This window comes from Hemitrygon akajei, chromosome 13 (genome assembly GCF_048418815.1).
Source record: "Hemitrygon akajei chromosome 13, sHemAka1.3, whole genome shotgun sequence".
Classification (NCBI taxonomy): Eukaryota; Metazoa; Chordata; class Chondrichthyes; order Myliobatiformes; family Dasyatidae; genus Hemitrygon; species Hemitrygon akajei.
In genome coordinates this window covers 88,284,328-88,311,199 of record NC_133136.1, presented here as the reverse complement: position 1 = coordinate 88,311,199, position 26,872 = coordinate 88,284,328, and the positions used below count along the sequence as shown (strand labels likewise).

The 26,872-nt window shown below is 39.6% G+C and overlaps 1 protein-coding gene across 5 annotated transcripts in view; it reads left to right on the top strand.

The window, feature by feature from the left end:
• lin54 (lin-54 DREAM MuvB core complex component) overlaps positions 1 to 26,872 on the top strand; it is a 105,613-nt gene that overhangs the window by 11,963 nt on the left and 66,778 nt on the right. For 2 of the 5 annotated variants that reach the window (XM_073065020.1, XM_073065024.1), the window contains exons 1-5: positions 443 to 621; positions 8,290 to 8,379; positions 12,714 to 13,426; positions 23,122 to 23,215; positions 23,314 to 23,456. In XM_073065020.1, coding sequence (XP_072921121.1) covers positions 12,749 to 13,426; positions 23,122 to 23,215; positions 23,314 to 23,456 — 915 coding nt within the window. In that variant the 5' untranslated portion in view covers positions 443 to 621; positions 8,290 to 8,379; positions 12,714 to 12,748. Of the gene's footprint in view, positions 1 to 442; positions 622 to 1,512; positions 1,644 to 1,904; positions 2,081 to 8,289; positions 8,380 to 12,713; positions 13,427 to 23,121; positions 23,216 to 23,313; positions 23,457 to 26,872 lie in introns of those variants that run through there. The other 3 variants (XM_073065021.1, XM_073065023.1, XM_073065022.1) reach the window with 3 other exon arrangements.

Here is a 26,872-nt window from a genome sequence, read left to right as displayed (position 1 = left end):
CATGGACTGTGCTGATATCCACCACTCTCTATAGACTTCGCCGTTCTTGGGCATCGGTGTTTGCACAGCAGGCCGGGATACTCTCCACTGTGCACCTGAATAAGTTTGTCAAAGTTTGTATAGTATTTTAGTGCAAACCTGCCCAAGCTCCATCATAGCAAGACAAAGGCAACGATGGTTTTGACACCTGAAGTGTTGCATCCCCATCAAATTGTGGGACTGTGTTTAAAATGTAAGGGAGGCTGTGGACCCTTCCTCCTGTTTCACGGTGCTCCGTGGAGGAAGCACGCAGTGGAATGCCCCGCCTCCCGCATTCCTCTCGGGCCGCTTGAGGCACCGGAGCGGCACCGAGCGAGGGGCGTGGCGCCGGGAAACGCCGTGACGCGCGGTGGAGGTGGGCGGGGCGCCGTGACGCGCTGTGGAGGGTGGGCGGGGCTGCCGACGTGCTCCGCGGAACGAACCGATATTATGGGATGTCGGACGGGGGAGGAATGGCGCTGGGCGCGTGATTTTGAACAAACGCTCAGTGTCCCGGTGACCAGAGCCGAGTGAGAGGGTCGGCGGACGGCGTCGCCCGCCCGAGGCCTGCGGTCCGCCGCCGCCGCCCCGCTCTGAAAGCCGGTGAGTTGCTGGGCAGCGGGTGCGGTGTGTGCACTGCCGGTGAAAGGGGGAGGGAGAGACGGCCCCTCGGCATCGCTCTACCCCTGGGAGCCGGTGTACTGATCCTGGCTCCGCGCACAGGTCCTCGATCCGGACTGGGGCCGGTGCACTTGGCTGAAAAATACGCCCGATGCCCGGACCGTGGCTGCTGTCCTTTCCTTCAGGAACAGGCCCTCCGTCCCCGGTCCCTGCCCTTTGCTCAGGGAGCAAGCCCTCGTTCCGGACTGGGGCTGGCGGTCCATTTTGCTTCGGGGGTTGGGGGAGAGGCCCTCGATCCGGACTGGGGCTGGTGCATTTTGGTTCGGGAACAAGCCCTCGGTCTGGACGGGGGCTGGTGTCCTTCGCTCCAGGAACAGGCCCTCAATTCGCGGGCTCTTTGCGCTAGGCGCAAGCCTCGATCTCCGGTGATCTTTGCTTCAGGATTAGCCGCTCGCTATCCGGGCGGTGGGTGGGTGGGGGAGGCGGTATTCTTTGCCCCCTCGTTACACGGTTTCTCTTCAGGCGCCCGATCTCATTGACCTTCAGTGTTGCCTCTCTTCTTTCTGAATCCAGCACACTTTCCTGATGACAGTTCTTTTGTCATCATCTCTCCTGCTATTTTTATTTTGATTTCGTTCCGCGCCCACCCCTCCTAGACCTGTCGTTATAAAAAGTCACCCTCGATTTCGGGGGATGTTGGGAGAGACCGCCTGAGAGTACATGAGTATAAACTAAAATTTATTGTGCAATTTTAATTCGTCTGGGGCATTGAATGATTCCCTGTCATCACCCTAATTGAGTTTTGTTTGTAACGTAAACTTTCTATTTTGACAGCGGTTTGCACTTAGTGATCCAGATTTCTATTTTGTTAATCCAAGTAGTTATATTCTTGGCTGCGCTGGTGTCCGGCAACTGTAGCATTCATGGAGTTTTGTCTGAGCTCTTGGCCGTATTTTGTGTGTGTTGAAGTCGCTACAGTGCAGTTGCGATTTTACTTGCCGCAGGTAAATTGTTGTTTTGTAACTTTGGGTGGCTGGGGATTGTGACAACGGCATCGGACGCTTGTTTGTGGGCTTTGTTTGGAAATGTTATTTCCTGTCGAGTTTTCTTCGCGGTTTTTTTTCGTATTTTGTCTGTCTCTCAGGCTCGCACAGGCCTTGCCTTCCTCTGGAAATATGATGACGAGGTGAAAATGGCGGAGCTTTCGAAATGCAATCCCTGCCTAATAATACACTCGAGCTCGATCCAAAAAGCTCGACCTGAGTTTCGTTTCTCCCGGCTGGCGAACCGTGACATGAAACATTCCACCAGCTTTTCGTTTATCGGGGCCAGTTTTCATTGCAATCGTAGAGTGTAAATAAAGGCCTGCCGTTCAATCTTTCATTTGTAGAGACGTGGCTCTCCAAGACGCAATAACGTGTGACAAGATTCCGCCTCGAAGGTTGAATTTTAACTTGTCTAGTTTACCTGTTTCGAGAGCATGTGAAAAATTGTACATTCATTAATGTGCGATTTAAAACAGAAGTCTAAACAGCTGTAAAGTGTAACTTCTGTATTTGATTTTTAGCGATAATTAGCAAACAGGTAATTTATAAACGTATGCAGAAAGAATGCGAATTATTTGATCTTTTCTGTCTTGCGGTTTAAAGAGCGCCCCCTTACGTGTAAATGAACCCACTCGTCCAAATATTATTGCGTTCTGGTGGTCACATCTACTGATACTGTATGCCACAAGTATTCAGTAACCCCTTTTCGGGAATGGTGACCCGTCAATCAGTTGGGATCTTATCGACGGGAAAGGGTATTTTTAGTTATTCAATTTACTATTCAACTTGAGTATCACGGCATGTTCATAAATCACTATTTTGTTGAAGCAGAACTTACCAAAGCACACAAGGCTTATGAGCTTAAATTTGCCTTGGCAATGAATGGTCAGATGATTTTGAAGTAGATTTTAAAGATTTTTAATTTTTTTTGCTAGTGTGCCCTTTAAAAATAGTTTTTTTTCCCCTCTGCTATGAAGTTGTCATTATAACAAATGCTGCAGCTACATTTGCCACCTTCCTATCTGTTGAGATTATTCCAGAACATGAATAACTTCAGATCATTGCTTATGCACATTGATATCACTTTGCCATTCTCACATAAACCAAGATACAGTGTGAAAAGCTTTGTGAGCTATCCAGACAAATCATGCCATACATAAGTACATTGAGGTAGAAATAAAGAAACACCATGCAGAATGTAGGGTTGCAGTAACAGGAAGAAATGTAACACAGGTAGACAAAGGGCAATGGCAAGGTGGAATAGAAGCTGGCCTTGAGTCTGATATGTGCTCTCAAGCTGTTGTATCTTTAATACGGTGGGGGAGTGGAGAAATGAGGATTATTGGATGGGAATGTTCCTTCATTACATTGGCTGCATTCCCGTGGCAATGGGAAGTGTCAATGGTCTGCAGTCTGCCCATAGCTATACATTTTCTTGAGGTCTCAGGCAGAACAGTTGCCATAACAAGCTTTCTATTATGCCTGTGCAAAAAAATTGTTAAGAGTCATCAGATGCCAAACTTCTTTAGCTTTCTGAGAAAGTAAAGGCTTTGGTGTCCTTGGTTGTAGTTCCACGTGGCTGGAGCAGGCAGGGTGTTGTGGATAGGACTTTGAATCTCAATCATCTCTGACTTGGCATCATCGAAGCAGCAGGAGCATTGGACTCCACCCTACTTGCTGAAGTCGATGCTCTTTATCTCCTTCCTTGAGCTGTCTCCTCATTGAGATCTGGCCCACTATTGTGGTGTCATCTGTAAACTTATAAATGAAGCTAGAGCTGAATTTGTTCACGCAGTCATGGGTATATAGAAATATTGTAAGGTCAGAGAACTGTTGTTCATGTGGCATATCTTGTTTGTTGTGAGACAAATGTGATAATTTGCAAAATGGGGGCAATAGGTGATAAACAATGCTTGATATCTTCACAACAGTTGACATTTGGTTGCTCTATAGAGGACAGAAACTATTATACAGATCTTCCACTGCCCTGAGATCAATAATTGCCTTTGGACAGTTAGTCCTGTGTACAGTTCTTCCACTGGCAGCCATTTTCTTTGCTTATCAGTGACACCAACTGCAGCATTGGGCCTATCTTGATGTGACTCATTGTGAATTAATAGTAACATGGTTTAGAACAAATATATAGGCATTAGATCCTAATGAGAAGTCGATTAGGCATGGCTAACAAGTTGAAAAAGGTATTTGATCAGATAAAAAGGCTTGTCATGTTACCAAAAGTGCAGTTTGCCTGAAGGTTGGAAAAATTTAGACTCTAGCAAAGGAAAATGAAAATATTGATAAGAATAGTAACTTTAAAAAACATTAGAAGTTTGTTTATATAGAGATGTGAAAAGGAATAGATTACGTAGTAAAAGTTCATGTGCAATCCTCCCTGAGATAGAAAAAAACAAGGAAATAGAGAAAATTACAATTTGTATTCTCCTTTGAAAACTGACAAAATACAATCTGTGATGAACTACTGTCCAAAGGGAATGAGATGCTGAAGAAATTATTTTAAACAAAAAGTATCCAGAAGCTAATAAAACTGAAATCTGATTGAATTGCAAGGTTTTGAAATGGGTTTCAGTGGAGGAGGTAGCACTGGATGTCATAGTACAAAATTCTACAGATTCCAGAATGTTCCCCAAACACTAGATAATGGCAAATGTCACCCCATTTTTTAAGCAAAGAGGAGGAGAGAAAGTGGGAACTGCAGATCAGTTAGCCTATCATTAGAGAGGAAAAAGGCTGGCATCTCTCATGAAAGTCATAAAAGGATATTAAGTTGATGACGGAAGGAGTTGGGCAAGCCAGCATGAATTTATGGAAAGGAAATGTTGTCCAACAAATCTGAATGAGATGTTCTACCTAGCAGAATAGGTAGTGAGCATGTTGGAAATTTCACAATCTCCACAATAAGGTGCCTTAATAAATTATTAAACAATATTTCAGAGTTTATGTAATAGTGGGAACTGAGAACCAGTTTACAGAGAAGGAATAATGGATAATTTTTGACCAGGTAGACTGATTAGTATGAAGCTACAAGAATCAGTGTTGGAGCATAAGTTTTCACAATTTCTGTCAATTATTTGGATATGGAGCCAATTGTATTTTATTCTACTCCCAGCATCAGTCATATTTTTCTCTCCCCCTTCACTGTTTCTGTGAATCCCTGTTTTGCTCATCCCTGTCCATTCACTCCCCCTCTATCACATGGCACTTTGGTGTAACACATGTCCCAACATCACCTCCCTCACCACCATCCAGGGACTTAAACAGCTTACCAGGTCAAGGTTTAAAGGTCAAATTTAATGTCAGAAAAATAAATGTATACAATGTACATCCTGAAATGCTTTTTCTTTGCAAACATCCATGACAATAGAGAAGTGCCCCAAAGATTGAACGACAGTTAAACGTGAGAACCCCAAAGTTCCCCCCAGCTCCCCACTCCCATACATGTGGTGGCGAGCAACAATCCCCCCTGCCCCTACCGGCAAAACAAAAAGGTCAGAAGGATTCTCGTGAAACTTATCCACTGCATTGGGTGCTCTTGATGTGGCCTCTTCTACGGAGCATAGACTAGGTGGCCATTTTGCGGAAAACCTTTGCTCTATATGTAATGGCCATTCTGACCTCCCAGTTACATGCCATTTCGCTTCTTCCTTTCCTACACGGACATCTTTATCTTCTCCACTGCTAACTGTAAACTAGAAGAACAGCACTTCAGTAGTCTACAACTGAATGGTATGAATATTGAGTTTTCCAATTTCAGGTAACCCACGGTCTATGTGCTCTTTCCTCTGACTTTTCCCCCATTTGGTTCCACACTCTACATCAACCTATTTTTGTTGGTTTTTTCTGTCATGGATCCCTACCTTTAACCAAGCTCCTCTAATTTTTCTTTCCAACCATTACTACCATCAAACTGTGATCTATTACAGCAAAACAAAACATGCTGTTGGAGGAAAGTATAAGGTCAAGCAGCATCCATGGAAGCAAAGGGATCATTGATATTTTGGGTAGAGACCCTGCATCAGTGTAGAGGGGGGATTGTTTTGTATAGAGGTTCAGGGGGTGGGGCTATCACGGTCTTTCTTTCCCTCATATGGTTCCTTTGGTCATCTTCCTCATCAGATTTCAACATCTGCAGCCTCTTGCATTTTTGGAAACATCACTTTCCTGACAATGTCTCTGTGTCCCCTTCCCCAACCTAATTATGTCTCTACCTATCACCTAACTCCATTCCTCCTCCTGACTCCACCTGCCAATCATCTCCCTATTAATCTGGTTCTACTGTGCTTGCTAGCCCCTGTTTCACCCCTGCCCTTGTCTCTCTATACTGGCAATCTCCCATCTACACTCTCAGCCCTGATGCAGGGTCTCAACCTCAAATGTTGACTATCCCTTTGCCTCCATGGAACCTGCTACTTGCCTCCAACAGCATGTTTTATTTTGCTGTAATAGATCCCAGTTTAATAGAGAAGAAAATTTGGAGGAGCTTTGAGGGAATGTAGGCATTTAAAAGAATGGCAAGGAGGTGGCAGATAGAACATAGTTTCCAAAAGGGTAAGGCCATTCTTCCTTTTTTAAAAAAAATGGTGGGGGGAGAACAAATAGTCCAAGATTTAAAGTTGGTCATCTTCAGAAGAAGCTGGGTGTTCTTGTACAGGAACTCAAAGTTAACTTGTAGGATCAGCAAGCAATTGCATATGCTGGAATTTATTGCAAGAGGCTTTGAGTATACTTGTAAGAGTAAAGATATCTTACTGGGTTACACAGGATCCTTGTTGAAGCATGGGTCTAAATATTATACAAATCTGGTTTCCCTGCAGAAGGAAAGAAATCCTTGTAATAGATCAAATATGCAATATTCATTTCCCAGATCGATTCCTCAATGAAAGGAATTGTCTAATGAGAAAGATTGCACAAACAGTGCCTATACTTTCCAAAGTGCAAAAGAATTATTTTATTGAAACATTTATGGGCATTTTTTAAAAACTTTTTTGGACATGACAAGGCAAATGAAGATTGGCTGAGGTATCAGAACGAGAGTCACAAACTGAAAATGCGGTAAGAGCCATTCAGGATAGTATTGAGAAGTTTCTTAATGCAGAGGCTTGTGAATCTTAGGAATTGTGTATCTAACAGAGCTATAGAGGCTGAAAACAAAGATGGGTGGATTTTTATTTGGAAATGAAGCACACAGTAGGCCCTTTCAACTGCCCTGCCCAGCAACCCCTGACAAGCCTGATTTAAACCCTAACCTAGTCATGGGACAATTTAGCAGCAGGAGGAGCCTTCCACCTCTTAAACCAATTTGATTAATTAACCTACTAACCAGTACATCTTTGGACTGTGGTAGGAAACCGCAGCAGCTGGAGGAAATCCATGCATTTCATGGGGAGTATGTGGACTCCTTACAGAGGACTGAACTATGGAACTCCAACACCCTGACCTTTAATAGTGTTGCACCAACCACTATGCTACCGTGGTCCCTTGTTAAATATTTTCTTGTAGGGTATTATCAATCTAGCCACCTTTCTTCCGCAAGTTTAAGTTATCCATGAGATTGGTATATGAACCGAAATTGCATTTAATTCCTAGCTACTATTTTATTTATTGAGATACAGCACAGAATAGGCCCAGCAATCCTAATTTAATCATGGGGCAATTTACAATGATCAAATAGCCTAACAACTGGTGTGTCCTTGGACTGTGGGAGGAAACCCACACGGTCACAGGGAGAACGTGCAAACTCCTTGTAGATAGAGATGGAAATTGAACCTGGGTTGCCTGTACTGTAAAGTGTTGTGCTAACCACCACACTACATAATTACCTCTTGTTATTCTTATGCTAGGCAAGACTTAATTGGTTCAAGACTTGTTCATTCCTTTGCAAGAGTGACAACTTTTTGACAAGGTCATTTTTCTTAGAGTTAAAATTTGCCCAACTTCTCACTTTTTTCAATCTGTACCAAGTCACAGAAGACTACAGGCTAATTGTTGAAATTGTGGATAGAGTAAATGGCTGCTTAATGGGTATTGATGTAATGGGCCACAGGGCAATTTTCTGTCATTTAGAATCTAAATTTGGGGTAGATACAGATGCATTAAATAGGCAAATGTTTCAGTTTGTAATTTTTGAAGGAGTAAGGGATTTATGGCCACCGAGTGGAACACCATGGTTCAGTCTGATTTACGGGTCATGCTCAATAGATGCACAGGGATCTTGTGACCTCTGGATGTTGGTGTATGCCATCTGAACTCTATATTCATCCTGAAGTATTGAACAACTTTATTTAACTGATTAGTGTTGACATTTTTCATAATTTATGGCTTTGATAATTTTGTTGTACATGAGCAGGATAAACCCTAGGCCTGCAGTGTCTATTGTGGTACTATAGAGCAGTTTAACGTTTGTTTTCAGCAACTCAATTTCAATTCAACTGGTCCAATTTCAAAAATAGAAACTTTGGATTGAATTTTCAAAATGAAAATGGAAAAGAGTATCTGCATAAATTCCATTTGATTATTATTTAGAATTTGCACCATAAAGTGAAACTTGATATTAATAACTCTACATTTCATTATGAATTTGTTACAGATCCCAATAATTGTTGTCTACAGAGGAAATGTCATTGTGGAAAGATTGGATAATATCAACATGTAACCACAAAAGATATTTTGGAGCAGAGTAAGTTGCTAAACAAATTTTTTAAAAAGACAACTTTCTGGTTAAGTTCCCAAACTGTTAAAAAGGATTTAACTCCATATGCAACTTTATGTATTTGCGTAAAGTTAAAATTCAAGAATAAGATATAATGTTCAAGTGCATTACTCACTTGCCCTACCTCATCAGCTTTTGCTTATTTGCTCTTTTTGTCTCATAGTCCTTCTACAGGTTCAGATTTATCTGGCATAGGAAAATAGAAACAGGAGTGGGTCTAGCATCTTCTACCTTGATGCTATATTCTTGTTCTTACACCATAGCCTTTACTGTCTCTGCTTTCAAACATTATGTCTCCTTGATTGTATTCAATAACTTGGCCTCTGTCCTCTGTATGATAAGGAGTTCATAGACTCACTAGTGTCTACAAGTTTCTCGTCCGAGTCTTAGACCTTTAGCTCTGTGACCTATGTTTTTATTCCAGTTGGCCCATCCAGGGGAAATCATCTTCGTAGATTCATCACCCTAGCTGTCAAAATTTTATAAACAGCATGAGAAAATCTGCAGATGCTGGAAATCCAGGCAACACACACAAAATGCTGGAGGAACATTTCAGGCCAGGCAGCGTCTCCAGAAAAGAATAAATAGTTGACATTTCGGGCTGAGACCCTCCATCAGGACTACATGAAGGGTCTCAGCCCGAAACATTGACAGTTTACTTTTTTTCATAGATGCTGCCCTGGTCTGCTGATTTCCTCCAGCATTTTGTGTTTATCAACAGCAATTGGATCCCCCCTCACTCCTCTCAAATTCAGTGAATCCAAACTTATTCAGCCTAAGCTTTCCTTGAAGTGCAGTCTTGCAACCTAGTGAACCTCTCTTCCACTCCCTCCAGATCAAGCACATCCTTTCCAGGGTAAGGAGACTATACTATACCCACTCCTCCAGTGATGGTAGTTTTAATACCCTGTGGAGTTGTAGCAAACAGTCTTTTGTGTCTGTACGTAAATCTCCTTTCATGAAGGCTAACGTGATTTGCTGCCATAACTTTGCATGTTTGCTTTCAGTTAGTGGCGTACAACATCCTGCTCTTTCTACATCACAGATCCCTCGGTTAGTGGTAGGGCCAATGGCATAAAAAAGGTCGGGAGCCCCTGTTCTACATCAATACTTTACAATCTAACATAATTTAAATAGTACATTGACTTTCTACTTTTTTCCCAAATTGGTTTGTTATCACAGAGACCAAAGTACAGTGGGAAAACTGATTTTATATGTCATCCGTATAAATCTTTTCATTGTAGTGTAGTTGGTAAATTGGTAAACTAAATTTTACCTATCTTATCAGTGCATTGAAGTACTACAAAGGAAAACATTAACAATGCAGAATAAGGTGTTACAGATACAGGGAAAGTAAGGTGCAAGACCATAACACAATAGATTGTGAAGTCAAGAGTCCACTTTTATTGTACTAGGTAGTTGTTCCTGTTCAGCAGTACAACAACTGGATAGATGCTGTCTAATCTATTATATGGGACTTCATCAATGACTTTCTGAAAATCAAAATACATCAATCTACTGTTTTATCTCCATCTTTTCTCAAAATTACATCCTCAAAAAAATTCCTTCACACTTGTCAAAAACTTTCCCTTCCAGAAATCATTGATTATATTTAATACTTTTTCCAACTGTCCATTATAAAAGCTTTTGCTATTTTCTTTATGACTGTGTTTTTCCATTTTCTCTCTGCCTTTTTTTAAATAGTGAGAATATTGCCACCATCTACTCAGCAGAAATTATTTAATTTTCTGTAGAATTCTGAATATTATCTTGCAGAAAACCCTGATGTAAACTGTGTCTGATGCTTTGTCTTTGTTAATTTTCGTAGTTACTTCCTCAAAAAAGAAACTTCATTCAGATTTGAGGCAAGATTAATCCTGCACTAACCCGTGCTGATTCATTCTCATCAATCCTGGCTTTTCCAAGTAAAAATAAATCCTGCGCCTTGGAATCATCTCCAACAATTTCCATATCACTACAGTCTCTGGCTTGCAGTTTTAGGCTTATCCCTACTTCCCCTTTTGAACAAGGGAACAGCATTAATTATCCTCCACTCTTCTGGTACCTCACCTTGGCTAACTAAGATCTAAAAATACCTCCCATTGCATTTCTCCCTTGCATCCTGGAGCAACACAGTGCAGGAGGAACTCAGCAGGTCAGGCAGCGCCTATGGAGGGAAATGGGTAGTTGATACTTCTGGCTGAGATCCTTCAACAGGATTTGATAATTCCTGTATGACAGTGGGAATTCATTGAGCCTAATGTACTACCTTATTTCAATACTTCCCTCGCCCTGATGCAGGCATGTTCCATAATATCAAGATATTCCTCCCTTGAGTCTCCAGCCCCCATGTCCTCTTGCCTGGTGAATACCAAAGGGGAAAGTATTAACTAAGCATGTTTTCCTTATTCTCGAAACATCAATAGTTCCTTTCCTTCCTCAAATGTTTCTCAAACTGCTGAGTTCCTCACAAAGTTGTTTGTTGCTCCCAATCTAGGATAACTTTTTTTTAGCTGCTCAACATTCCTGTACACACTCCTTAAATTCTTCCTCCACAGAATTATGTAATTACACCTATCACTTTACAATTAATTGTAGTTAAATATTTTGCATTTGTAACCTGCACCTTTTCAACTATCGTAACAATGCTGTTTTGTGAGTTTGCTCTGTCTCTTCCTGGTGTGACCTAGTTCTACATTTCCTGATCTTTTTTAATTCTTACTAACATCCTAAATTTCCCTTCACCGGGATTCTCCTCTTCGAGTCCTTTATTGAACTTAATGTCCAGTTTGACTCCCTACTTATTTGATTTCCTAAAGCTCCAGCATGTTTTGTGTCCAAATGGAACAACTCTCCCCTCTCCCAGTCCCCAATGAATCAAAGGCCTTTCATCTCATTGACCCAACTGACTTTGGCTTGCGTAATAATCCAGAAATGATCGTTTTATAGTTCAGATTCGTATTTCAGTGCTTGGCTGCAAAAACTTACAGTAGGATCTCTTCCTTGGGTATCAACAAGTAGTCTGTGACATCTGTATCTTCCCCTAACTGCTGTGAGTTTCTCTCCAGCCTATAAGGGATCTCCTTCACCGTTGCATCAGAATCTTTGTGTCTCTTTCACCTGGCTACGGAAGTTCATCTCTATCCCTCTGACAATATCTTTCCCCTGCTGTAGTCGTATTCCTTTTTGACTCCACCACCTGAGTAGTGCTGTGGTCAGTTTGCTCTCTCCTTTTGTAGCCCCACACTGGTCCACAGGGTTCACAGGAATATTGAATAAGTTAGACTTGTACAGAGAGCCAACCGCTTGCAATACCATCTCTTGACTCCTCGAGCCTTCCCTGCCCAAGAATATTTTTAATTTCAGCTGTGCCCTCCAACATTCAATTCTATTTGTAATTCATCAGGTAAGCAATTACTGCTTGTGTACCTTTTGATGTTCAATTTTGTTGCTTAAAACGCATCGATATTCTGGGAATTATCATGGAACTCAACTGGAGAATCTATGCAAATATAATGTGTGCAAGAGCAGGTTATCCAATAATGAGGCACTCGTCTCTTGGCCATTTAGAGCCTTTCTGCCATGTATAAGGCATGTCGTGTGGAGTACACTCCACATACCTGTTTGGACATAGTCCCAAGAAGCTCAACTTCCATCACTTCCATCACTTTAAAAAAAAAATACATTCCCTATGCTACCAGCATGCATTGGCTATTGTATATGGTGTCTACAAGTGCTTGCCTCCCCAAATCCAGGACTTCCAAATCCAAAGGGCAAGAGCAGCAGGGCAAGGGCACACCACTGCCTACATGTTCCCTTTCAAGTTGCACACTATCCTGACTTGGAAGTATACAACACTACTTTCATTGTTACTAAATCCAGTGTTCGCTGCATTACAACAATGACAAGTTCTTAATTGGTTTTACTCCATCATGGGATATTGATGAAAATGGCATGAAGGGTGCTATATTAATGTCAGTTTTTCTTTGAAACTTAAAAATTGAAAATCTGGAAGCATTCAGCAGGTCATTTAGTACCTGTGGAAAGAGAGGCAGTTAATGTTCCCAGTCAAAACCCTTTATCAGAACTTTTCCTTTAAACCTCTCCTTTTTTAATCAATCCAGTTGTAGCTTTTTTTATTTTTAACTTGAGCTTTTGGCTATATTTCATTACATAAGTGCAAGTTGTTATTTCTTGAATGCTTATTGTACCTGTGCTACCAAGGATGCATCAAGGGAGAAGTTTTCCATCCTTATTTCATTTGCAGCATCTGTGGTTTCTACTGTTTTTCTTTGTTTCAGTTACCTAGGCCTTACTAAGTATCTACAGTATTAAGATGGAAGTGGTATCGGCTGAAGTGATTAGCCTACTTCCCGAGGAGATAATGGACACAACTGTTGACGAAGATGACAGTATTGAGGCTGTCACAATAACATCAGAGCATGAGGATTTAGTTGCCATGGAAACTGAATTGGAGGAAATGGTACATTCAGATGAAGGCAAGAACTCGCAGGTTTTGTCAAGCCTTGCAGATCATGTTACTGTGTTGACAAATAGTAGTACTCCACTTATTTTAAGTGACTCGTTGCAAAAAATGGAAGTAAATCCTGACAGTGCATCACAGTCTACAAGTAATATTAGCAACCCAAGTACAGCTGCTGGAACTAAAGCAGAAAATCAGGTTGCTCTTAATCCAGAATCAGAACCCTCTGATCTTCCCACTTCAAGCCAGCCTGTTAAATCGGAGACAGTAGGACAACAGTTTGTAGTGACTACACTAGGAAAGCCCCGACAGTCCATTGTACTTTCATTGCCACCAAGTCAATCAACCCACCTTCAAGTCCAATCACAGTTTCAAGGTGTAGATCCACAGGTGCAGAAACAAATCAAGATGGTTACTCTTGGTGAAAAGTTTGATGGAAAGACCGGAGTTGGAACATCAAACACTTTGGGTCCTGGGAACTCGTTAAATGCATCAATCCAGCCGACACAAAATCAATTCAAAACATTGCAGGTAAGGGATGACTTGTTTCTAATAAAGTTGAGTATACCATTTTTTCAATTGTCCGCCATAACATAGTTGTATAGTTTTGAAAAGGCCCTTTGGCCAACTGTGTATATAACAGACCTTTTTTGGCTCATCTGCACTAATCCCATTTGTCTGCATTGGGGCTCTTCTATGCCTTACCGATTTAAGTGTCTGTCTAAATGACTCTTAAATATAGTAACTGTGTTTCATTCCATCATCTCCACTGGCAGGATGTTCCAGATAGCAGCAACACTGTTTAAAAACAAAAAATCTTGCCCCTGAGATCCCCTTTAAAACTCCTTCTCACCATAAGCATATGCCCTCTTGATTTTGATACCCTTCTACGGGGAGCAATGTTTTAGATTATCTGCAGTATGTATGCTTCCCAATATCTGACATCATTCTGTTGGGTGTCCCTTCTGTCTCTTTTGCTGCAGGGAGGACAAGCCCAACCTATCCAATCTCTCCCTGTAACTAAAGTCTTATAAATAGTTAACATCCTGGTGAATCTCTTCTCTTCCTCAGCGTAATCACATTCTTCCTGTAGTGTGGTGACCAGAGCTTGCATGCAATACTACACAGTGTTACAACTTTTGTATTCTATGCACTGGCAAGTGCACCATTTGCTGCCATTCCCTCCCTATTCACTCGTGTTACCATTTTTGGGGAACTATGGACATGGACCCCCAGGTCTCTGTTTATCATTAGTTAGTGCCCTACCATTTATTGTATATTTTCTATCCATGTATGATTTTCCAAATGCATCACCTCGATTAAATTCAATCTACCAATGAACTGTGATAACCTTGATCACTATCCATAACACCACCAAATTTTGTCATCTTCAAACATTAATTATTACTCCTGCAACCAGATCCAAGTCAATTGTATTATATGGCACAAAAAAGTTTCCAACTGAACTATGGTTCATGCTAATTGTACACTTCCAAGCAAGAAAGAAGTTTTTCACCATTATCCTCTGCCTTCTGTTACCAAGCTAATTTTAGATTTAGTTAGCCAGCTTGTTTTGTGTCCCCATTGTCTTAACTTTTTATACCAGCCTATCATTAGAGATCTTATAAGATATTGTGTTATTAATATCTATTGGACAACCTCACAAAGCCATGTTGACTATCGCTAATCAGTCCTGTTTCTTAGAATTTTGTCTAATAATTTCTCTACCACGGATGAACTTGATGGCCAATAGTTACCAGGTTTACCCCTGCTCTTCTTTAGTAATTGAACATTACACTTCCAGTCTTCTGATATCTTGCCAGTGATAGAAAAGTCATCGCCACTCTTCCAAAATCACACTGTCTGTGACAAAAATCACCCCTCCTCCTTTGTTTTCCCCCCCCCCCCCCCACACACACAGCCTTTTGGGATGGATCTCACCTAATTTTGGGGATTTAACTGCTTTTGTGTTCAAAAAACTTGTCACCTCCATCTTCTTAATATCTGCTTGGTCCAAGTTTTTAGAGATGTGATGTTAAAAACTTCATTCAAGTTTAGTTCTTCCTTTGTTGTTTCTTAGATTTCATTGTGATTACCTCCATAACTTTGAGAAATATGTTTGAAATGATCACTCGTGTTTTTAAAAAACCTCCTGCATCTGATCTGAAATGTAGTTGAAAATGTAACCAATTTGCATCTGAAGTTTAACACACCCAGCACTAGGTTGGCAGTGGCAGTGACACAAACATGAGTTATGAGCACCACACTCATCACTTTTTTTCTACGCCCCAGTCTTGTGGCACCTTTTAGCTAATTTCTTTTTCACTGCATCATGTCATCAATCATTCATGTAGATATTCTTCAAATATGTATATTTGGAAGCTTAACTGTGCAATGTGATTGTGCTTCTCATAAGGAATTTGGTGGTGTTAATTTGTCGTAAGGAATCAAGAAAGTTGTTTTCAGTGGTAACCTTCCACTTCTCTACTACAATTGATGAATTTGATTGTTTAACTGAGATCCAAGTCAGATCAATTCCATTAATTTACCCATTCAAATTGAAACTTGAGGGCCTGTATATTGTCACCTGATTAGAGGTACTACATTTCCCCCTCCCCCCCCCCCCCCCCCCCCCCCCCCCATCTTCCAGTCTTCATTCCCTTGTGTCCATAACTATCACTTTACAAACCTCTTAACCATACACTCAGTGATCTGGGATGCAGTGGGTTTGTTTTAAGATCTTATACAATTTTCATCTTGTACTGAATTTCAAATTTATAGGTTTTTTAAAAGGGTGTGTGCATTAAAAAGATGCTGTTTATGCTGCAGTTTTTTTTTTACAGTTTTTAGAGGCAAAGCTCAAGTCTTTTGTTAAATTTCGCTTTTAACTATCCAAGTCTTTTTGCATGTAATATAGTTGCATATATTGTCTTCAAAGCCATTGGTACAGATTATTTCGAGGCAAACATGAACCAACATTTTGGCTTAAATAATCAGTGTTATTTAGTGCTTGCACCAATTTTTATAAAGTCTATAATGTTTAAACTTTAAAGCTTCTTGACATCAGACCTATAAACGGAAGTTGTTTTTAGATTAATGTAATTTTTAAGTGAAGTCCCTGTCTTGTTTTTGTTGAAAGTGTGCTTGATAAATGCTCTGCTCAGTTATGCAGTCATAAAATGCTTTAAAGTTATTTGTTTAAATAATGGCTTTGACAAAATAAAATCATAAAGAAAAGGGAGTTATTTGGGTTCAAGATGCTTATAGTGAAGGGCTTTAGAGAGGCTGGGCCTATCAACTGAAGGCCCAGCTAGTATATTTGTAAAAGCAGCTTTTGTAATATATTGTGTTCTGGTTAATTGGGACATTTAATTTAATTTACATTTAATTCTGTACATTTTGGCCCTGTTAAGTGGCTGCCCCAACTTATCTAAAGTTTTGTGGAAATAGTTAAAAGGTATATATAAAAATAAAAGACAAACTGAGTCAAAATAATGAATTTAAATGAAATGCAGAACAAATTAGAAGACTGTAAAACTGTGTATAAGTTCCTAATAGTCATCAATGGAGGAATTCATCCAGGGACAAAATCAGCACCAGACACCTGGTGCAGATAATGGACTACCTTCATACAATGCTATCGAAGATTTCAATCTCCAAAAAACAAATTTGTTGCATAATAGTGTATATACTATAAGTGTATGCATATGTTTAATACATAATAAATAAAACTTAAGTGTGTATGTATATAATATGTTCCTTAAATTTTATATATATAATTGGTTAGGATTATATGTTAAAAAAAAGAATGTGAATTGCATGTGTCATGACACTACATGATACGTAGGTGCCTCGCTTAAAGTAAAAACAAAGTAAACAATCATTATTTTGGACTCCTGTCTTTTTATTGTAATTAGTTTAATGTTTTGAAGTTACAAAACATGACAGTCAATAACTTCATATTTTTCATGGTCCCTCGTTGAAGAAGTAAAATCGTTTGATTTTCACTCATGGCCATTTTTGGAATCTCCAAGCCTGAATGCTTGAAATTGCAGTAAGCAAAACAATTCTGAATTGTCTTGCTGCTTATTTTTCACCAACTATCAGTGACATAAAATACTGCTTTTTGAACACAACCACATGCAACTGATGCTATTTAAATACTGATCACTCTAAGCATGGTGTAACGTCTAATGGCCACACAACTGCTCGTGACTGATGCTAGTTAGAACCTGTTCACCAGCAGTCTCCTGCCCCAGTTAAATGGCATAGTGTCCCCAAATAAAGGGATTCCTATCAATTTTCTGGATTAGTTTTTATTTTTTAAGAGTTGCTCCAATTAACCTAAGGCTTAATTAACAAGTCTACTGTATTTTGCAGTAGCACAAATTGACTTCCACTGAACTGCAAAATCAGGCTTTAAAAATGCCTGTTCTGCTATGCCTTTTCGGTAGTGTTATTAGTTGTATTTTGGATGGGAACAGAATCTTTGCACCCAGGGAATCCATTGCACTAATTTCTGAAGGGAATCTTAGCAGTTATTCAAAATACATTTATTATCAAAGCATGTATGCAGTGTACAACCATGAGATTTGTCTTCCATGAAACAAAGAAAATCATTTGACAGCCATGAAACAAAGAAAACCATGGAACCTGTTCAAAGAAAAACAGAAAACCTCTTCCTCATACACAAAATAGAAAAAATTGTGCAAATGGCACCAAAAGAGAGTGGAAAAGCACAGAATACAAAACACAAAGTTGAAATCCAGGCATGTTCAATTCAGCTCAGTGCTCATTATCTGTAAGTCACCCCCAAATCAAAATTGCCCAAAATAGCAACAAATAGCAATTTTTAAAAAAAGCAGCGACCAAAAACACATCTCAACACGAGCTACAGAGTTCAGTCTGCAAACCGCAGATCCAGAACTTCAATATCATTGGTTGACAGCATTCTTGTACAGTTTTCACATTGGCCAATTCAGTAGTCTTCAATTGTATTCTTGTCTTTGCAGAATGTAAGTGACTGAATCACCACATATTTTGAGACATGCATTTAGGACAACAGCTTTTTATTTACCATGCTTGCCACACATTAATCACCTGTGAATTTCAAAATCTGTTGGTAAATACTTTCTGTAATGATGATGAAACAGCTCATCAAACACAGAATCAGGTTTAATATCATCTGCGTGTGTCGTGAAATTTATTAACTTAGTGGCAGCGATGCAATGCAATACATGATAAATATATTTTTAAATCTGTTACAGTAAGTATGTGTATATAAATTAAGAATAGTGCAAGAACAGAAATACTAAAATAAGTGAGATATGGAGCATAGGTTCAATATTTAGGAATCATGGCAGAGGGGAAGAAGCTTTTGTGGTGCCCTCGTGCTTTTGTACCTTTCTTCTGACAGTAACAATGACGAGGGGCATGTACTGGGTGATGGGGCCCTTAATACTGAATGCCACCTTTCTGAGGCACCACTTTTTGAGAATGTCCTGGATACTATGGAGCTGACTAATTTTACATCTTACTGTAGCCTGTGATCCTGTTCAGTAGTTTCCCCCCCCCCCCCACCATAGCTGACAGTGATGCAGGCTTTCAGTTTGCTCTCCATGATTCATCTGTAGAAGTTTTCGAATTTTTTAGGTGACAATCCTAATTTCCCTAAACTCCTAATGAAATATAGCTGCTGTCTTGCCGCCTTTATAGCTACATTGATATGTTGGGACCAGGTTAGATCCTCAGATATTGACACCCAGGAACTTGAACTTGCTCACTCTCTCCACCTCTGATCCCTCTGAGGATTGGTTCATGTTTCTTTGTCTTACTCTTTCTGAAGTCCACAATCAGCTCTTTCATCTTACTGGCATTGAGTGCAAAGTTGTTGTGACACCACTCAGCTAGCTGGTATAACTTGCTTCTGCACGCCCTGTTGTCTGCATCTGAGATTCTGCTAACAATGGTTGTGTCATCCTTTTGTCAGTAAGGAAGAGATGTTATTAGCAATCTGCACAGATTGGTCTTCCAGTTTGGAATTCTGGAGTCCAGTTGCAGAGGAATTACACTGATCTCATTTTTCCTCATTCATTCACTTCATTTTGGTTGTACTGTAGTTACTGCTGTGACATCCTTCTACTCCAGAAGTTCAGACTGGGATTTTTTCTTGTAAAGGTCATGGTGCTCTTAAATCTGACAGGTGATTTTTTTTTTTTTACCAGTAACCACAATGATTGCTTTATGGTATGTAAACTTTAGTTCATCACTGAATGATGATTTGTGTTCATATCTGTGTGATTTTTTTCCTTCTAAAATCCTATTTCCATTGTTGCTTTTGTTTTTGAGTTTTGTTTCCACCACTGTCAAGTTCATTTCTCTGGCAAATGGAATAGATCAATGATCTATGTGAATTTTGAAATTCAGTTGTAGAATTCTAAAAGTAAATTAATCTTTGCTCAGTTGTTATCTATTTCAGGCATGGAGTTTAATCACCCAAAAGATTGCTCTGCATTCAAGTTATTTAATCACCCTTATTGATAATCCACAGATCAAGGGCTTGTTCTGTTACTGTCACTGCATGTCTTAATGTTCCTGTATTTTTTCTTGTCACCTTTTCACCTTTTATTTTTCTTTTCCTATTTGATTGAACGACGAAGCAGTAAGGCACCTCAAAGGCTACAGTTGGCATTTGAACTGGTCCATCTAACTACTCTTGTCCTTGAAACATGACTATAGATCTCTGGTGAAATGGCCCCCTGAGCCAAGGGGTTCATTTCCTTGATTCAAGATGAATTTGAGTGATTCCTCTTACCCCCCCCCCCCCCCCACCCGTTCATGCACCAGCTTGTGAGCACCAAGCTGAATTTAGGCTGAGTAGCTCTTTACAAAAGAAACAGACTTAGTGGGCTGAGTTGTTGTAGCTTTATGATTCATCTAAATGAATGGTTCTCAAAATGGGAGTTTTGAGGGGGGTGATAAAGATAAAGGGGGAATTGGCAGGGCACTCAACAGCAAGAAGGGCAGCTGAGGGATTACATGCTTAATTTAAGAAATGAATTGCTTATTATAAGCATTTGATCCCCAGTGCTTCATGTAATCACCTCATCTCTTGCTAACCCATCGTTCTTTTAGACTTTGCTCGAAGCATGTTATAGTTGTTGAAAAGCAATGTGATGCTTCTGTATTTGGTATACGAGAAATCTGAACTGAAGAAATTGTGTTACTTCCAGGCTGGGCCCACCTCACGCACTATTGCTGTTCACTACCTTACTACAGTGTTACCTAGTACAATTCCCCTACTCTAATCACGCAGTGACGCAATTCCTGTGAATTAGGGTGTGGTGTTCAATGGGGTAAAGTTCAGAATCTTCCCTATTGAATGGTCTTGAATGCATTTCTCTAGCCCACGGCCCAACGAGGATATCAGCTGACCTACTTTACATACCTTCAGGCAGGGACGAGTTTTTTCTTGAGCTATGATGACGTCATAACTTCCCCCTTTATTGACTGCAGTGCTTCAGGTTGGGTTTAAACAGTGGGCAATTGATCGTGGCCGTTAATCCATAGTGAAAATGACTGCAGCAGACTAAACAAAAATGAAGTGTAGACAGTATGGTGCAGAGTATCAGAAATATGGCCCAAAACATCGACTGTTTACTCTTTTCTATAGATGCTACCTGGTCTGCTAAGTTGCTCTGGCATTTTGTGTGTGTTAATCAGAAATAAGGATTTATACCAACACCAAGCAACCAACAGTGTGAAAAAGTTTTTTTTCAAATGAGGCAATGAAACCATCCAAGCTTCTTGAACATTTGAAGAGAATACACTCAATAAAGCAATCAAGAACTTGGCTATTTTCAGAAATGGAAAGCACTCCAAAGCATTTTGCCAGCACCTCACAATGAAACAGTGACTGTTTGCATGCTTCATACAACTTTTCATTGCCAAATCTGGAAAAGCACATACAATTAGAGAAAAACTGATTCTGCCAGTAGTAAGAGAGGCTCTGAGTACAGTTTTGCATATGTTGCAAGAGCAAATAAAGCAGTTCTTTTAAAAGATGAATAAATGAAATGTCTGAGAAGGTACATTGTGCAACAACAGAATTTGATCTGCAGATCGATGAGGCAACTTTGTCAGACAACAAATTTTTACATCTTGATTATGTTCACTTCAGTAAAGATGAAAAAGCATGATTCAAGAGTTGTTATTTGCAAGGGGACTAGAAACAGATATGAAGGGGGAGTCAATATTTCAGGTTGCTGAGCAATTTTTCAAAGAGAAGGACATTTCACTCATCAACATTCTTGCTTGTGTAACAATTAAAGCACCGTCAATGACTGGACACCACCCGGGGGTTATCACCCCAGAACATATTCTACAGTCATGAAAGCTCGCCAATGCCTCTACTTTCTGAGGAGGCTGAAGAGAGCATCCTAATAAGTTGCATCACTGGCAACAGCCTACCCGTCATAAAAGACATTATGTACTGAAAAGGGCCTGTAACATCAAGGATCCTGCCCATACTGCTCATAGACTGTTTACTTAGTCCTATCAGGGAGGAGGCTACATAACATCCCTGCCAGGAGCACCAGACACATAAACAGTTACTTTCCCCAAGCAGTAAGGCTAATCAACACCTTCAGCGCATAATCCACCCCTTTCATGCCTCAACTACCACTGTTTATTACTTCATGTCAATCACCTTGTGTACAACCTGGCATCACTTTATGGACATACGATCGATCTATGGATATAAGCTATCTTATGCATTTATATTTGCTGTGTTTTTTAAATTATTATTGTGTTCTTCATCTTTTGTGATTTTTTTGTGCTGTATGGGATCTGGAAATGACAACATTAAACAATCTTTGAATCTTTGAACTACTTTCTTGAAAAAAGCTGTACCAAATGTATTTTATCATTCACTGTGTAATTCACAGACAAAATCTTGCCACTAAAAACCTAAATGATCAGCTGTACAAATCATTAAATACTGTTAGCACAGTGATAGATAAAATCAAGATCATGTTCTCAAACCTTGACTATTTCGAGAGCTTTGTGTAGAGAGTGATGATCAGTTTGAACACTTGCTGTTGCACACAGAAGTCAGATGGCTCTCAAAAGGAAACTGCCTGAAATGCTTTTATGCACTTTCAGTAATTAACTCCAGAATATTAGGCATGATACTGCTTATTTGCCAGTATTATTTGCAAAGTTTAATGAAATCAATCTTCAATTGCAAAGAAATGGTGTGAATCTTATCAAAGTCAGATCAATCGTCTCCATATTTCTGTCCAAATCAACCCTGTTTAAGTGTAACATTGGCCATCGTGACCTTTTCCAATTTTCGAGCCTCTCTGAGAAAGAATATCAGATAATGATATTCAAGTATTCTGTGCCCACCTGGGTGAGCGCATAAAGGCATATCAAAGAAATTTCAGGATCTTCTGTCAATCCAAATTGCAGATTGGGTAATAACTCCATTCCTGAGCACCTGTAATGAGGAATTAACCAGAAGGATGGAAGAACAAATAATCTTGCTAGAAAATGACTTTGAGCTGAAGCAGATGTTCAAAAAATCATATCAAAGCTTTTGGTTGCAGAAAGTACTCTCTGAACGCTATCCTGCACTGGAAAATGTCAAAATGTTCTTTACTGCCTTTCCAACATTATATAGTGGGGCATGGTCTCAGTGCTGTCGCCCAGCTCCTTTCAACACAACAAAACAGACCGCAAATTACTGGCGACATTCAGCCTGCTGTTAATAAGCTGACATCACTGCATCCATTTCATTGAAAGGTGAAAAAGTAACAAAGTAGTGAATAGTTGGACTACTAGTGTACACTCTAAAATTATTAATGAAAATCATTTTTACTATAATTAAATAATTTTATTTGCAAGTTTAAATTGATTTGAATAATTTTTGCAATCATTTGTCACTGCTTTGAACTTGCAGTTCTTATTTTCTGTCATTGTGCACCATAAATCAAAATTCTTTATAGTTTTTATGTAATTTGCAAGAATGGGAGAGGGAGGCACTGGGGTTATAGTCTGGGAGCCAAAGAGATGATAACCCAAAATTGTGGGGCTACTAATCTAAATATTCTGCAGTACAGATGTCTCATTATGTCACACCTATGTAGGGAGAGCAAACCAACAAGTAAGGCCTTCTTAAATTTTGTGTTACCTTTTCTCTTTACATATATTTCTATACATTGCAGATCGCCAAGAAATGCACATCCACTTCTGCTGCAGCACCAATTATCACAAAAGTCATCATTGCCAAACCCATCCACAACAAGAACATTATAACAGGTTGTTCTATTACAATTTATAGATTTATTTTGTGAACTTTGTTCTGGAGTATGCAAATAATTAAATATATTTATATCTGATGTTTCGTATTTTTGCAGGTAAAGTTCTTCCTCAGAACGCAGTTGGAACGGCCCCAAATGCTATTACAGTTTCTGAAGCTGTTAGTGGAGCCAGTCTCATTTCTGCAGCACAGCAGACATCCAACAAGATAGCGATCTCTCCACTAAAGTCCCCAAATAAGGTTTGATTCCTCTCTTTTATTTACAGAGGTACATGGGAACTTAGGGGCATAGTTTTGAAAAGTTTAATCTTTGAAACCTTGTGCCAAGTAATACATTCAAATAAAATTGATTATCTGGTTGTACTAATACTTACTGTTCCCATTAATTCTCTCCTCTTTAGAAACAGATTGAAAGGGCAATAAATAGCAGTCAATGTGCTCCCCCCACCTCTCTTGGGGTTTGTGATTTTTTTTTTGTCCTTTGTGAAGTGTATCTGACCAGCCTTAATCCAGCTTTTAAAGAGAATAGACCATGCTCCTTGTAATTTAGTGCAATTGAGTACAATTTAGTGTCAAAAGTATGGATGGTGATTTGCTCCTCACTTGCTGAAGCTGAAACATATTATTGGTGTACGGTGGACATCATTACTTTTCTTTTCAAAATATGTCAGTTCTGAAGCACTTTAGGTATTCAAACACATTAGTCTCGGTCAAGAAATGGTTGATTCTCCATAATGTCAAAAAATGAGCAATTCCTTCTACCTCCATCAGTATGGATACTGGGAAATCTTCCGCCAGGTTGGTTTCCGCATGTAGTTCAGCAGCAGATTGAATTGACAAATGTTGGACCTGCATATCTGTCACTACGTTCTGGAGTTTTGAGACTCACTACTATTTTCAGCAAGATGCAACCCAAAACACTTGTTAATGGATTGATGCAGCTGGTGGGGCCAGAGGAGGAAATTCAGTGTTTATTAAGAATAATTTCACAAGTCTACATTTAGAGTGAGTTCTGATCTGGGAAATGTAAGCTGCCTTAAGTTATTATCATCATTGTTTTGTCATAAAACAATCAATTTGTTGTTATTGATTCAAGACTTCTTCAGTTAGATAGATTTTTACATAGTAGGGGAGTTAAGGGTTATGGGGAAAAGGCAGGTAGATGGAGCTGAATCTACGGATAGATCAGCCATGATCTTATTGAATGGCGGGGCAGGCTTGATGGGCCAGATGGCCTACTCCTGCTCCTATTTCTTATGTTCTTATTCTTATGTTGTGTGTTGTGACATGTTCACATGTAGCTCATTTTGTAAACACATGGAGAATACAAGAGGATAATAATTATTGTCGGTTTTTAATAACTGATTAGAAATTAGTGAGTGGTATACAAGGCCCTTGAGTAACGAAACTTTGGAAGAATAAAGTCTTACAATAAGGAACCTCACAGGAAACAAAGTTATGGAATTGTTTCATTCTCGTTCTCTGAAGTTTGGAATACAAGTGAAAGAACACAAGGTCAAAAGAAGTGGGGCATTCATTGCCAGAATACTGAATTTAATTCTAAGACCTGAAATCACTTCTGGTTTAAGACTGTCACTATTTAGCAATGATTAAATTGGATGATTTAAAGATCCAACAATTTTACTTTAAGGATATAAATATATTTTATATTTTATCTGAGCACTTTACAATACTTAACCATTTCAGCAAAGAAACCTTGTTTACAAATGTATCTTATTTTCCCGTGCCAGCATACAAAACATTGTTGTTAACACACAAAGCTTAAACGGAATTTGTGTTGTATTGCTAAGTATCAGAGCTTCCTAACAGACTATGAAACAGTGGCAGTTGTAGCAGTCAGATAACCAAACATCCTCCGGTGCTCTTTCCCCATTAAAATCAATGTGATGGTTTGTGCTACAATGGTCAATAATGCAAATAAATTAGTTACTAGCCTGAGCAACGTTGTTGGTGCTACCAGTTGTACTTCCAGCCTGGGGTTTCAGTGAATTTGGGAAATTAAATGCATAGGAAAGAGTTAAAAACAAATACAGGAGAGGGGAAAGCTGAAATGACAAGGGCGAGATAATTAAACAAAGAATGTAGAGTATATACAGAACCAAAACTGGATGCTTAGTTGTTAGGTCCAGCTGTGACATCATGGTGGCATGATGAACCATGGTGACATCTGTGGGCTGCGGGCAATATTTCTAAATATAATTTAAAATATACCTCTTTTGAATTACTCCGACTCCAGTCTGCAGCATGTAATTTCCCTCTAAGCAACGTACTTTTAAATCAATTTAATGACCGACAGATTTCACGATCGTCTGATGATTTTGGTGGACCAGGCAAATATGACATCCTTAAGCAGATGAATGTTCTATGCCGAGGCAGGAGGGGGTCTCCAAGCCAGGCTGAAACACAGAGGGATGAGGCCCCTCCCCACCCAGCATCTTGTTAGTAAATGTGCAGATACCGGAAAATGAAACTGAAGACCTGAGAACAAAATTGCTTTACCAAAGGGAAATGAGAGAATGTTGTGTTCTACAGTGGTGCTAGAAGGTCTTTGAACCCTGTAGAATTTTCTCTTTTCCTGCCTAAGTAAGACCCAACATGTGATCAGATCTTCACGCAAGTCTTAAAACTGGATGAAGAGAACCCAGTTTTTAAAAAAATAACATAAAAAACACACTTGTTCATTTATTTATTGAGAAAATTGATCCAATATTACATGTATTTGTGGAAAAAGTATGTGAACCTTTGCTTTCAGTAACAGGTATGAAACCCTTGTACAGCAATAACTTCAACCAAACATTTCTGATAATTTGATCAGTCCTGCACACCAGCTTGGAAAATTTTTAGGTCATTTCTCCTTACAAAACTGCTTCAACTCTGGGATGTTGGTGGGCTTCCTTGCACGAACTGCTTGCTTCAGGTCCTTTATAACATTACTATAGGATTAGGGTCAGGACTTCGACTAGGCCACTCCAAAACACAAATTTTCTTCTTTTTAAACCATTCTGTTATTGATTTACTCTTGTGTTTCAGATCATTGTCTTGTTGCATTATCCAACTTCTATTAAGCATCAGGTGATGGACCGCTACCCTGATATTTTCCTGTAAAATGTCTTGATAAAATTTTGAATTCATTGTTCCCTCAACGATTGCAAGCTGTCCAGGCCCTGATGCAGCAAAGCAGCCCCCAACCATGATGCTCCTTCCACCATGCTTCACAGTTGGGATGAAGTTTTGGTGCTGGTTGTGCTGTGCCCTTTTTCCTCCAAACATAGCAATGTGCTTTTCTCACAAAAAGTTCAACTTTTGTCTCATTTGTCCATAGAAAATTGTCCCAGAAGTGTTACAGAACATCCAAGTGGTCTTTTGCAAACTTGAGATGTGTAGCAATGGCTTTTTTGGAGAGCAGTGGTTTCCTCCATGGTGTCCTTCCACGAACTCCATACTTGTTCAGTGTTTTGCTTATAGTGGACACATGAACAGAGACTTTAGGAAGTTCTAGAGATTTCTACAAGTCTTTTGCTGTATCCTTGGGTTCTTTTTCACCTCCTTCAGCATTGCACATTGTGATCTTTGCAGGATGCCCACTCCTAGGGAGAGTAGCAACAGTACTGAATTACTTCCATTTGTAGACAATT